The 12,818-nt window shown below is 32.5% G+C and overlaps 1 protein-coding gene across 4 annotated transcripts in view; it reads left to right on the top strand.

Moving 5' to 3' along the window:
* TANK (TRAF family member associated NFKB activator) overlaps positions 1-12,533 on the top strand; it is a 90,644-nt gene extending 78,111 nt beyond the window's left edge. For all 4 annotated transcript variants that reach the window (XM_036023397.1, XM_036023398.1, XM_028509276.2 and 1 more), the window contains 4 exons: positions 2,234-2,310; positions 3,511-3,626; positions 7,743-8,323; positions 11,711-12,533. In XM_036023397.1, the coding sequence (XP_035879290.1) occupies positions 2,234-2,310; positions 3,511-3,626; positions 7,743-8,323; positions 11,711-11,887 (951 nt within the window). In that variant the 3' untranslated portion in view covers positions 11,888-12,533. The remainder of the gene's footprint in view (positions 1-2,233; positions 2,311-3,510; positions 3,627-7,742; positions 8,324-11,710) is intronic.
* The last annotated feature ends 285 nt before the right edge of the window (positions 12,534-12,818 follow it).

Genomic DNA, 12,818 nt, shown 5'->3' with positions numbered 1-12,818 from the left:
GATTCTTAAGCGTTAGAAGCAGTCATTCCTAGTATAGGGTAAAATCATCAGTACTTTGACAACTGGGATAGTCTTTATCACTTTCTGTAACTGTCTTCATTTTCAGGCTAAAATTACAGAGTACCTCTTTTTGGTTCTTTCTAGTTCCTAGTAAAATCATTTTTTTTATATTGGCAATTTCTAGTAGCAAATTTTAAAAAGAGATTAATTCCATTTACTTTACTTATTTTGATTTAACATAATATCAGGTGTTTCTGTTCTCAAATATCACTTCTGATTTTGTTGATAAAGATTGAATATAATCTTTTTTTTTAAGATTTTATTTATTTTCAGAGAGGGAAGGGAGGGAGAAAGAGAGAGAGAGAGAAACATCAATGTGTGGTTGCTGGGGGCCATGGCCTGCAACCCAGGCATGTGCCCCGACTGGGAATCGAACCTGCGATGCTTTGGTTAGCAGCCTGCGCTCAAACCACTGAGCTATGCCAGCCAGGGGCTAATAATATCTTCTAAAAGTTTATTTTCATACATGTAGCATCCTGAATGGTTGGGTAGCTTTCAAATGCCACCATTCTTCCTAGTCCACACTAAAAGCCATTGTGTGTTCTAATTGCACATAACACTAAAGAAAAACTTTGTCTACCACTTTTAAAAACAAACTGTGACTGTGAAAATGTTTGCTGATGTGACCGCTTTATAAGCTTAGCAAAGCAGTTTTAATCCAGAGGAAAGCATGGCCTAATTGTTGGTCAGACAAAAAATACGCAGCAGTAAATGATCTTTATTTTACCTCACTTTGACTACATAATTACAAAAGTAAAGTGGTACTCTATTTTGGAAATGTTAAGGAAACACTGATATTTAGGAAATACTGTATTAGAATATATAGTAGAAGATCTGGAAAAGGTATATTATAAGAAGCTGCAACAGAGCTATAAACTCAAATAAACTGGAGAAGATGTTAAGGAAACCAAAGAAAAATCAAGTCTTTTTCTTAAAGAAGAAATGAGACTCCTAAGAAATTGAAAGAAACTCCTAAGAAAATTTCAGAAAACAAGATTAAAGGGAGATGTACTCAGATGATAAGAAACAATGAGGCAAAATCACTCATTTTTTAAAATTTTTTTTAAAGACTTTATTTATTTATTTTTAGAGAGGGGAGGGAGGGAGGGAGAGAGACAGAGACAGAGACAGAGAGAGACAGAGACAGACAGACACACATCAATGTACGGTTGCTGGGGGTTATGGCCTGCAACCCAGGAATGTACCCTGGCTGGGAATCGAACCTGGGACACTAAATCACTCGTTTTAATAAAAGATACGATGACCTTAATTGAATAAAATCGTAAAAGTCACTAAATATAAATGTCCACTTATTTGAATTTGAACTTTTAAGACCAAAATTATTTTGGCTGAAGTATAATTGATGATTGTATAATATTAGGACTTCAGATCTCTGAATTTTCCATTTTATAGCTTTATAAGGTACACAGAGTTTTCTAGGTATGGTTAAATTTTTTTTAAAAAATCCAAACCATATTGTAGATTATATCATGTTTTTCAGTATTGACTTTTTAAATGTCAGAGTAAATGTAATACCAGTGTAAGCCACAGGGTGGGAGTGAAAGGCAAGAACTTGTGTTAAAGTAGCTTAAATACATAATTGTACTATCTTTAAAATGTTTGTTAAATGCTAAGGAGCCGTTGCTTGGTTTTCTTCCTCAATACAGCCGCATTCCTCAGCAAAGAATCTCTAACAAAATACAAAGACATTGATTTAAATGTATACACCAATACTAGAAAAGAAGTAAACAAACACGCATATTTTTTCCCTAAACTTTTTGGTCATTTCAGGTGCTACTGGTGATCAGAGTAGCAATTTTGATTAGTTAGGTGGATCTGAGGAAATTTCTTGAATTATCAGTATTGAAAATAGTACCAGACAGAAATACTTTATATCTTCATCCTATTTTTCTCCCTTTGTTTTCCTTTTTCCCTTATTCTCATTTAAAGGAAAAAAATCTATCGTGTGTCTATATATGTACATATACATATATGTGTATGTGTGTATACATATACCATATACAGATATATGCATATATGTGTGTATACATATCTGTAGACTACTTAAACTTATTTTACAATGAAGAATATAAATTTTTCATTGTTTTCTGTTAACCTATTCTCACTTGAGTTTAGAAGCAATTTATAGTGGTAATCATTTTGTATCTTTAAGGAAAGAAGACAAGAGGTTTCTTCTCCTAGAAAAGAAACTTCACCAAGGAGTCTTGGCATTCCTTTATTCCATGAAAGGTAGGTCTATATCCTTTTTCTGCCAACTCTAAAAATGATAAATGTTGAAATATATTCTTATTTACATATTTTTAAATTTTAGCAATTGAAGAAAATAGCAGCAGCTTAGAGCTAGACAAGACCAACCCAAGGCTCCTCCATGTGAAAATGACCTAAATGAGTTACACAATTAATACCAGAGGTTAATCTAAAAACTGAATTCTCTAAAGTGCTAGTATTTCAATAGACCAAGTATTGAGTTGGCCAAAAAGTTCATTTGGTTTTTATCTATAAGATGAGTCTAGTAATGCTCAGTTGTCTAACTTTATTTGAAATAATTTTGTTAGATTGTTATGACAGCTGTCATATCAGCAGGCATTTTTTTAAAAAAAAACATCAAAATCGGTGAATTTTTGTGTAGACATTTTAATATGGAAGATGGAAGAAAATATATAATGTTTTCAGCATATTATGCTTTATTAGTATATTTCAAGAATGGGAAAAATGCAACTAAGAACACAAAAAAAGATTTGTGTAGTGTATGGAGAAGGTGCTGTGACTGATCAAATGTGTCAAAAGTGGTTTGCGAAGTTTTATCCTGGAGATTTCACACTGGACAATGCTCCATGGTTGGGTAGACCAGTTGAAGTTGATAGCAATCAAATCAAGACATTGAGAACAATCAACATTATACCGCATGGGAGATAGCCATATACTCAGAATATGCAAGTCAGTAAAGTTATTGGTAAAAATGAAAAATATGTCTTTTATTTTATAGATAAAACCAAATGGACTCTTTATCCAACCCAGTATTATGGCCACACTGTTTTATACAGATGACTCTTAATATGAACCTTATCAGAGTGAGGAATATTTAATTTTCCTTTGCTTAACAGGCTTACAGAGAACAAAAGTCAAAGCATTGAAATTTCTAATGTGAGAATGTGATAGCCAGCATAAGTGTGATATATGAATAAGCAGATATGCTAGTCTGCCCTATGTTTATGTATTAGAAGTCTTAATTTTTTGATACTTTGTACCTGGCCCTCCAAACATTAGAATTGTTTTAGAGAACATTTCTAGGAGTTGAAAACATTTTTTTAACTTTAACCTGTCAATAATTATTTTTTGGTACATACTAACATGCTATGTTAGTTTAATTATGATTAAAGAATATTTGAAGAAATAGCCTTATATTTTTAAATATTGATTTATTTTTAGGAGTTATATAGAGAAAACTTTCTGGGATCTGAAAGAAGAATTTCATAGAATATGCATGCTAGCAAAAGCTCAAAAAGACCACTTAAGCAAACTTAATGTCCCAATCACTGCAACTGGTAAGGTTCAATGTAATGTAATATTAATCTTATTGATAATATTAATTTTATTGGTTGGAATTTCTTGTTGATTATGGAGATAGTTCTAAATGTTTAAGTACCAAATTATCTTTAACTTAGGCCTCACACCAGTTATAATGGGTAAGTGCTATTGAAGTTTTGTAATGTATTACATTATATAATTTACTGGCTTTTTTTCCCTCTCTCTTGTGTTTGGTAAATATTAGATTAAATGGAATGACACTATTACTAATCATCATAATGAAAAGTTTCACTGTGGAAAAAATATAAAATAAATATAAAGTATATCCCAAAGTTTTCAGTTGTTCTTTAGGGATCTTATAAAACGTTAATTCTTATGTCAGTAAGCAACCTTGAAATGTATCACCATATATGAGCTGAGTTAAACTATAACATCAGGCTTGTTTTTAAATATATGAGCTGAGCTAAACTGTATATGAGCTGAGGTAAACTATAACATCAGGCTTGTTTTAAATACCGTCTGAAAGTTAATTAACACTATAGATACATTCTTGTAATTTGGTTGAGAACCAAACATTGTACGTTTTATGAGGCCAGTTCTTTTGGAGGCACAAAATACAAATTTAGTGTTAAAAATTACTTAAAAACAGCATCTGTCTTACACATATATTTCAGTGTGTTTTTAAAAGCTCTACCCTTTCTTAAAACCTCAGATTGGCTTCCTGGTGTTTGCATCAGTAGTTCATATGAATAGCAGCATACTGGGGATTGAACCTGGCTACCAAGCACTTCTGTAAACAAAAGGAAAGTAAGAAAGTAAAATGATCACTTATGATAAATTCTCCTTTACCCTTGTGATTTGAAATATTCGAAAATTCCCAGGAGGTGTGATTTAGAGTTTTCACTCTGAAAGATGTTGCACCAGTGCTAACACCCCTTTAATTAAAGATCACTTTCCATTTTCTATAGCTTTTATATCTGGGCTATTTAGAAGTCATTCTATAGTGTAAATTCACTTTTTGCTTTTTCTGCCATTTTATTTTCAGAAAAGGTACACCATGTTGTATTGGAAAAACAAAACAGTCTTCATGGATAGATACAATTTATTGCTTCCCCACCCTTCTTCCTACCTCTCCAAAAAAGAACTTTAATTCTTCCATCTTAATTTTTGTTATTTTCATCATAGATTGATAATCTGTGCCAACTAAAAACACTAAGTACTTCTGAAGTGATAGAATTATTTTACTTAAAAGATACTAACTATAGAGATGTAGTACCTAGAATTCATAAACATACTTTTTTGAACATCAACATCTTATCAAAACATTGCAACAGTGATATATTCATTGGCTTTACCCCATTATCAGTGGCTTAATACCTTGACCATTTTTAAATTGCACAGATCTAAATCTAGTATGTATCTGTCAACTAGAACACTGAGTGTTTAACTTCAATTTCTTCCCCACTAAACCTGCTTCCTAACATTATTCTTATACTTTATATTAACTGTCACAAACAATAAATATAATATTATTCTTGAAATGTTTTAGAACTACTGTGCTACAGATTCCAGTGAAGTTTTTCTGGATCCGAAAAGAAACCAAAATATCAAATACTATGCTGCTGACAGCAGTAAAGGGGATAGAAAAAAGAGATATTTTGGAAAAAGATACCTTTTTAGGTTTTTGTATGGATAAAACACTACATTGAAAAAAGTATAAAGGAGCCCTGGCTGGGTAGCTCAGCTGGTAGAGCATTGTCCCCAGGCCAAGATAGTAGTTCCTTCCCTAGTCAGGGCACATGCAAGAAACAACCAATGAATTCATAAATAAGTGGAACAACAGATCCATGTTTCTCTCCCTCTCTCCCTTTTTCCCTCCCTCCCTCTGCTTCTCCCTCCCTCTCTTTCTCTCATAAATAAATAAGATATAAGGAAAAAAGTATAAAGGAACTACTTCAAATGTGATTTTCATAATACATCTGGAAAAAGTATATTTAATATTATCCCTGTGTTTCTTTTGTTAAAATTTTATTTTTACTTTTAAATAAATAGGTATAATCTGTGAAAATTGCTGTTAGTAGAATTGTACATTTCTGTATTACTTTCTTTTCCTTTTCATTGACACTCATTGAGTGTTTAGTCCACAGAGCACCCAAGAGACATGCCTAAACCAGTTTTGGGAAGCCAGAAGAACCATCCAGATATATCAATGTTTAAGTCAAGGAATGACGAACAAATAAGGGTTAGGCAAACAGTAGTGGGAGGGGACACTAGGCAGTCTGCACAGCACATGCAAAGACCCAAAAACAAGAGAGCATGTCTATTATGAAGAACTCTCCCTAAGTCTGTTATAGCTGGAGTAAGGACTAAGGCAGGTATTGTTGAAAGATGAGAGAATGGAGAGGTGACTTGCAGCTGAGGATGTTGGAGAGCCATGAAAAAGTTTCATCAGGAAGATAACAAGACCAAATTTGTACTTTACCAAAACAACTAGGGGGTGATGCAATGTAGAAAATGAAGAATATGGGATAAACTTAGAGGCAGGAAGCAGTTCAAAGTCTGTTGTAATAATCCAGCAGAGAAGATGTGTGTACTAAAGAAAGGGAGAAGGTGTAGAATAGAAGGAACCAAAGAAGTTGGTTGCAGTATACTACAGTCATGTCCAAACAGAAAGCACTGTTTTGGAATGTGATGTGGCATGAAACTGCCAAGACCCAGAGGAAGGGAAAGGAATTGACATTTGTTAAGTGGCAACTAAGCAGGACAGACACTGTGCAAGGTTCTTAAACTGGCATCATTGGTCAGTTTTCAATTTGTGATTATACAACTTCATTGATGATTACCTTATTAAAGTGATAATTGTTGTTAGTTCTTACCATTTGCCCACTTAATGAAAATACACACATTACCAACCTCCAACCTCACAGCCTTCACGCAGTAACATGTAGAGTGTAACTGAGCTTTTTCTAATGTCTCAGGATCATCAACGTGGAAAGTGCTTTGATCATTGTTTTTTGCTTTTTGTTTTGATTTGGGTGGGTTGTTTTTCATTGAGAAATGCAGCCTTTGTTGGATGTAAACAAGACTGTGGTGTTTTCTGAATTGTTCTGTCTGCTTTTTTTGTTTTTCTTGTCTCCACTTCTGCCTTGAGCTCTTGTTGATATGTATATCTGCATTCAGCAACTCATATCCATAACCTTTTAATTTGCTGCTTCTAACCAGCTATGAGCTAGGGAAACATCATCAAACCTATTAGAATAAATCTAAAATGGGAATAAGAGCAAAATTCATATATCTGTGGAAGATGTGGCTCTCATTCTGACTCTTGAGAAGTTCAATTCACTTACTTGTTAGCTTTGCCTATGTCCTAGGGAGCTGAATTTGTTGGATAAGTGACGTCTAGCTAATGGAGCTACACAGTCCCTGGTATCTTCCTGCTATCTGCCTGTTATCTTCAGGGGCCTTTTTTTTAATCCATGGGAAAATTATGTATTCACTTGTAATTTGCTGATCATCCATTGCAAAATTTTATTCTTTTGCCTCCACTGTCTTCTTTCCCCCATCCCCACCACTACCAACACATCACTCCCTCACATGGATTACTGACAGTAGACGGTAGCTAAATTGATTGGTTATATACTTTGTCACACAGTGATATTAGGGGAAATAAATGACCTAATTCATACTGATTCTTAACCTGTAAAATATATATATATATATATATATATATATATAATAAGGAGTTTCCTTTTTAATAATTTATTTTTCTAATAAGCAAGCTCACAGTTTTAGCTTCTTTCCCTGACAAAATGTTTAAATGTATACACTATAAGCAAGGTTGTTTTTTTTTTTAACTGTAAAGCAGTAGAACTGTGAACAAGATGCAAAGCTTAAAGACCTGGGAAAAGACAAAGCAGTTAAACCATGGCTAATAAGCTATGTTCCAGTTCACCCACTGGAGACTGCTAATATTTTTGTGTAAGATGGTAGCAAATGTAAAAAATCACAGTTGTTTTCTGTTGCTATAAATACCAATAGAAAAAAAATACTCATCTGTCCAAAGCTAATTGTACATTCAGATTGTTAAGAATGATTGGAATATGACATTTGCTTTCATGTTCTTTTCCCTGCAGAGACACAGTGCTCGGTGCCTGTACAGTGTACCGATAAAACAGATAAACAAGAAGCCCTGTTTAAGCATCAGACTAAAGATGATATAAATAGAGGTGCACCCTGCATCACATCTGTCACACCAAGAGGACTGGGCCGAGATGAGGAAGACACCTCTTTTGAATCTCTTTCTAAGTTCAATATCAAGTTTCCACCTGTGGACAATGACTCTACTTTCTTACATAGTACTCCAGAAAGACCCAATGTCCTTGGTCCTGCCACATCTGAGGCTGTGTGTGAGGATAAATTCAAAATGGAAATCATAGACAACCCAGGAAACTTTGTTAAAACAGAAGAAACTTTATTTGAAATTCAGGGAATTGACCCCATAGCCTCAGCTATACAAAACCTTAAAACAACTGACAATATAAAATCCTCAAATCTTATAAACACTTGTATCAGGACAACTCTGGATAGAGCTCCATGTTTACCGCCTGGAGACCATAATGCATTATATGTAAAAACATTCCCTCTTCAGGACCTGTCTGATGCTCCTTTTCCTTCACTTGATTCACCAGGAAAACCTGTCCGAGGACCACAGCAGGTAACTGTTTTGCATTAGCAAATATATTATGCATGAACACACTGCCATACAAGCACAGGTATCTATCTCTTTCAGGTTATCGGACTTTTAAACTAATGACTAGCCAAATGTAAGCTCTCAATAAAAGATCCAACCTCTATAATAAATTACATGAAATTATATGGTAAAGTTCTATTATAAAGCACCTTAAAATTTATGGCACATTTTAAAATACATGTAAGCCTTCTCCATATCTAGTGTGTGTCACTTTTTTAGTCCTTTTTTCAAACCTCTTTTACTCAGCATCATTGTTGTAACAGGATTCTTTGTTAAATTTCATACTGTGAAACAAATGGTATTTTTCTATTAAGAAGTTTGTGTAGATGTATTCATCTTTATAAGGATTCATGATTTTTCATAATTGTATTGCATATTCCTATTCATCAAAATAAGTAATCCGTCTTTCAACTAATATCAGTTATACAGTACGTACATCTGTAGGGTTTAGTTTTGGTTCCTAATCTGCCACTGAACATGCAGCTTAATATATTTATTAATAGTGTCTTCATTTGTATTATTTTAATCGAATACTTTAATGTTCCTAAAGCTCACAGACTACTTAAAGCCCCACAATCCACTCCTACCATCTTTTTCATTTGGGTACTCAATGGGATGATTCTTCTAGTTTAGTTTGTTGTGTTTTTTTTTAATTTAATGCCTGAAGGCAAATGAAAATATATAATTGTTAAAATAAATAAAAACTCATGAAAATACAGATTGGTATAAATGTCTATATAACTTACAAACATTTGTTTGATTTTTCCTTGTCTTAAACAACTTGATGAATACCCCTTGGCTTTATAAATACTCTAATAGGCTATAGACTTTTAAATTAGGATGCAAAGGACGCAATAGCCAAGCTGTGGTATATTTTAGCAGTGAGGAAAATGAGGCATTTCTGACAATGAACTTTAATTATAAAGTCACTTACGTTCTACATTTTACCTTATTTCACATCATAGTCTTATAGTTACTACTAAATGAAGCAAATTAAACAATTTCATTTATTGCAAGTAGAATGCCTGTGGAGCTGTGAAGTGCATCAGTTCTAATGCCTGTTACTTTTTTCTCCATTATATATCTCTTGCTTGTTCTTTTACTAGTTAGTCTGTGCATTCATGTTTCAGTAGATGGCACCCTGCATTGTGCATTTGCTTTCTGTGCTAGAGCTAGGGAAACAGCTGGTATGTGATTACAACTTGATAGAAAAGTATTCAGCTTAAAAAATGCAGGAGAATTGGTGTTGAGCTGTCACAAGACATGGGGCATAAGGTTAGATAATTGATATTTTGGCAGAAAAGGCAAAATTAGTTTGTTTGGAAGGCTGTGTTACATTTTTAAGATTGAAAGAATATTTCTTAAAATGGGTTTTTAAAAATATTTTGCTATTTTATTTGTATCAGTGAAGCTAGTATGATAAATATAAAATTTTTGAGTTGAAATAACAAAGAGCAGTGAAGTTATGGTTAAATATATCATTTTTTACTTTTTATCAATCATTATTACTGAACACTGTTTTAATACATTCAGCTATCATTATAAAATCTAAAATATATCTGCTTATTTTTGCTCTTTGTGACTCTTTTTTTCCTGCTTTTGCTGAGTCAGTCATAGGGGCCCCAACTGAAGTATATGAAAAAATCAAATCTGAATTAATAGTTTCTAACAGAGAAGGATAAGTATGGACTTTGAAGTTAAATTGGCAGTAGAAGATAGGCTCACAAAATTTAAAAGCTAAATTCCATCTAAGTCTGCTTCTCTTTATTTTATAGAACTTAATAAGAATTACTTTAACATAACTTTTTATTTATATCCTTATCAATTTCCCATTAGAGTGGTACACATTAATCAGTTGTACTTTTTTTAAAAACTGCAAACAGTAAAATTTAAATCTAGTTAACTAGATATTTGCTTACTCAAAATTATTACTGCTTTTATCATGGAAGAAAGATTTTCCCAAAAATTATTTTTTTTACTCCAAATTTCAAAGTGTATATTTCAAGTGTTACTATTTTATGTAATAAAATTACCACTTCTCACAAAAGGAATTGTGTCAGTGTTACTATAAACTCTCTGTACTGATATTTGAATGTATCTCAGTGCTTAGACAGACTCTGTGTATTTACACCAATTGTGCACAGCTGTCCAGTGAAATGTGTATAAGAAGATAATGATGTCATGAAATCCAGATACTTCAATTAGTAATACGTGTGCTTTTTCAAATCATCAGTTAACTAGAATGAAAGAGACTGGTTGAGGAAATGAAAGCTAATACTGTATTAGGTGTTGGACTAAAGTTTGTTACTTTAAAAACATTTTGGGAATAGGAGCACACAGGGGTCTCTTTAAGTTGACTTTTTGAGGTGATTTTCCTCCAACTATCAGAATTTAGCTATGTCAAGGTAATTTATCTATGCAAGGTAAAAAGCAAATTTTAAAAATAATTTGGTTTGCAACACTTTAGGAAAATAAGATATTCCAATCAACAAGTATTTATTGAGCACCTACTGTGGAACTAAATGCTTTTCCTCGCCCTTCTAGTTTGTTTGTTTTTTTAAGAATAAATTCAGTTACTTAAGGGTATCTATGTGCTGCTTATAAATGGAGATAGTTTTATTGAATTATGGTGTTCTGTAATTCTTTAAGTAACTATTAATAGGTTTCACTTTATTAAGCCACAAAAAGGAATAAAGAAAGCCAATCCATACACTAACAGGAGCAAAACATGAAATCAAAGAATGAATCCCGTGTTAGATTTTGTTGAATGTTTAATATATATTAATATTAATTATTAATATTAAAATACATATTTGAGATTTCAAAAACTGATCAATGGAATGAAAAACACTTATTTTCAAAAATCAAAACAACATTCGTGTATTTGCTTCTGGTGAAATTTGAATTGCTGTTCATCACAATGTATGTACATACATATCATGTCTAGTGAGTGTACTGTGTATTAATAAAGGCCCTACAACTTAAGGTTTCTATTGTAAAACCTTTAATTTTTAAAGTCTCAATTATTGTTGTTCCAAAACTACTGCCTTTGTGTTAAGGGTATTAAAATATGCTGGTGTTAAAAGTTGGAAAATTTTTTAAATATGTGAAGATAAAATGCATGGATATGTGTTTCAAGTTATTCTAAAGTTTTGTTGTAACACCTCTTAGGAAAAAGAATAAAGGCATGTCTCACACTAACTCTTTGGAAAGGTAATTTACTTTCATATTAGGGAATTTCACATATATATATGTACAAAACCCATTCAAAAAATTTGAATTTGAAATTCAGTGCAAGTTGATTTTAAATATAAATAACAAGAGATGTTTTTGTTTGTTTGTTCCCTGCAGCCAATTTGGAAGCCTTTTCCTAGTCAAGACGGTGACTTATCGGTACAAAGTGGCACAGGCTCAGAACTGCATATACCTCGAGTATGTGAATTCTGTCAAGCAGTTTTCCCACCCTCCATTACATCCAGGGTGGATTTCCTCCGGCATCTTAATTCACACTTTAATGGGGAGACTTAAGACACATTTGAAAAAGACATATCGAGTTCTATGTGATGATTTTGAGTTTGTAATACTATAAATACTTTGCTTGCAAACTTACTTCAGGATCATTTGTTAAAAAATCACAGCTGTTTGAATTTTTTCTAAACTTATATTGTAATTGTCTTTTATTAAAGATCAAACTGTAATTCATTGCATTCATGTTTACAGTGCTTATTACCATAATTCAAAGTTATGTGTGTACTTACGGACTTGTGTGACCATAACGGAAGTTTGCTTCAACTGTCTAAGCTTATTGCTTGGATTCCTAGCTAGATCTGTTGAATTTGATGATGTCAAATGTTTATAGGGTCTTTTTTATTAAAAAATTTAAATTATGCTCTAAGTGATTTTTTTAATAAACCTATAGTAAAGAATAGCAGACAACATAAACATTTAAGTAAATACAAAACCTAAGACATTTGATGCTCAGTGACAAAATAACTGGGATAACTAAACACTTTATATTTTTAAAAAATAATATACATAGTTTTAATTTCTACTGTGTAGGTACAGGATGAATGAACTATTAAAAGGGTTACTTATATTGTGATCATTAATGTGTGCTTTGTTCCTGAGTAAAAAAAATAGAAAGGAAATAAATCACATTTTGGGGACGTTTACAGTATGCATGTTTTCTTTCCAGTAATTGACACAAGGGCAACACCAGGTCTCGTGATATTTCATTACAACTAGTAGATCACTTTGAATTTTTAAATTATTTTTCAAACTAAACTTACTAAAGAAACATTTGTATTTAATGGGAGCAAATCTAAAAACCTGTAAGGACTACATCCATATGTATTAATTTATATTAGTAATATTCACATTCTTGTTGAGAAATTTGTTACTCATTGTTAGCATTCTGATTGATGGCCACTGGAAGGCATTTAAGAGAGGATACCAAATT

The sequence above is a fragment of the Phyllostomus discolor genome, chromosome 4 (assembly GCF_004126475.2).
Source record: "Phyllostomus discolor isolate MPI-MPIP mPhyDis1 chromosome 4, mPhyDis1.pri.v3, whole genome shotgun sequence".
NCBI classification, from domain to species: domain Eukaryota; kingdom Metazoa; phylum Chordata; class Mammalia; order Chiroptera; family Phyllostomidae; genus Phyllostomus; species Phyllostomus discolor.
Note: the sequence above shows the minus strand (reverse complement) of the source record. Positions and strands in the feature narration are given on the sequence as shown.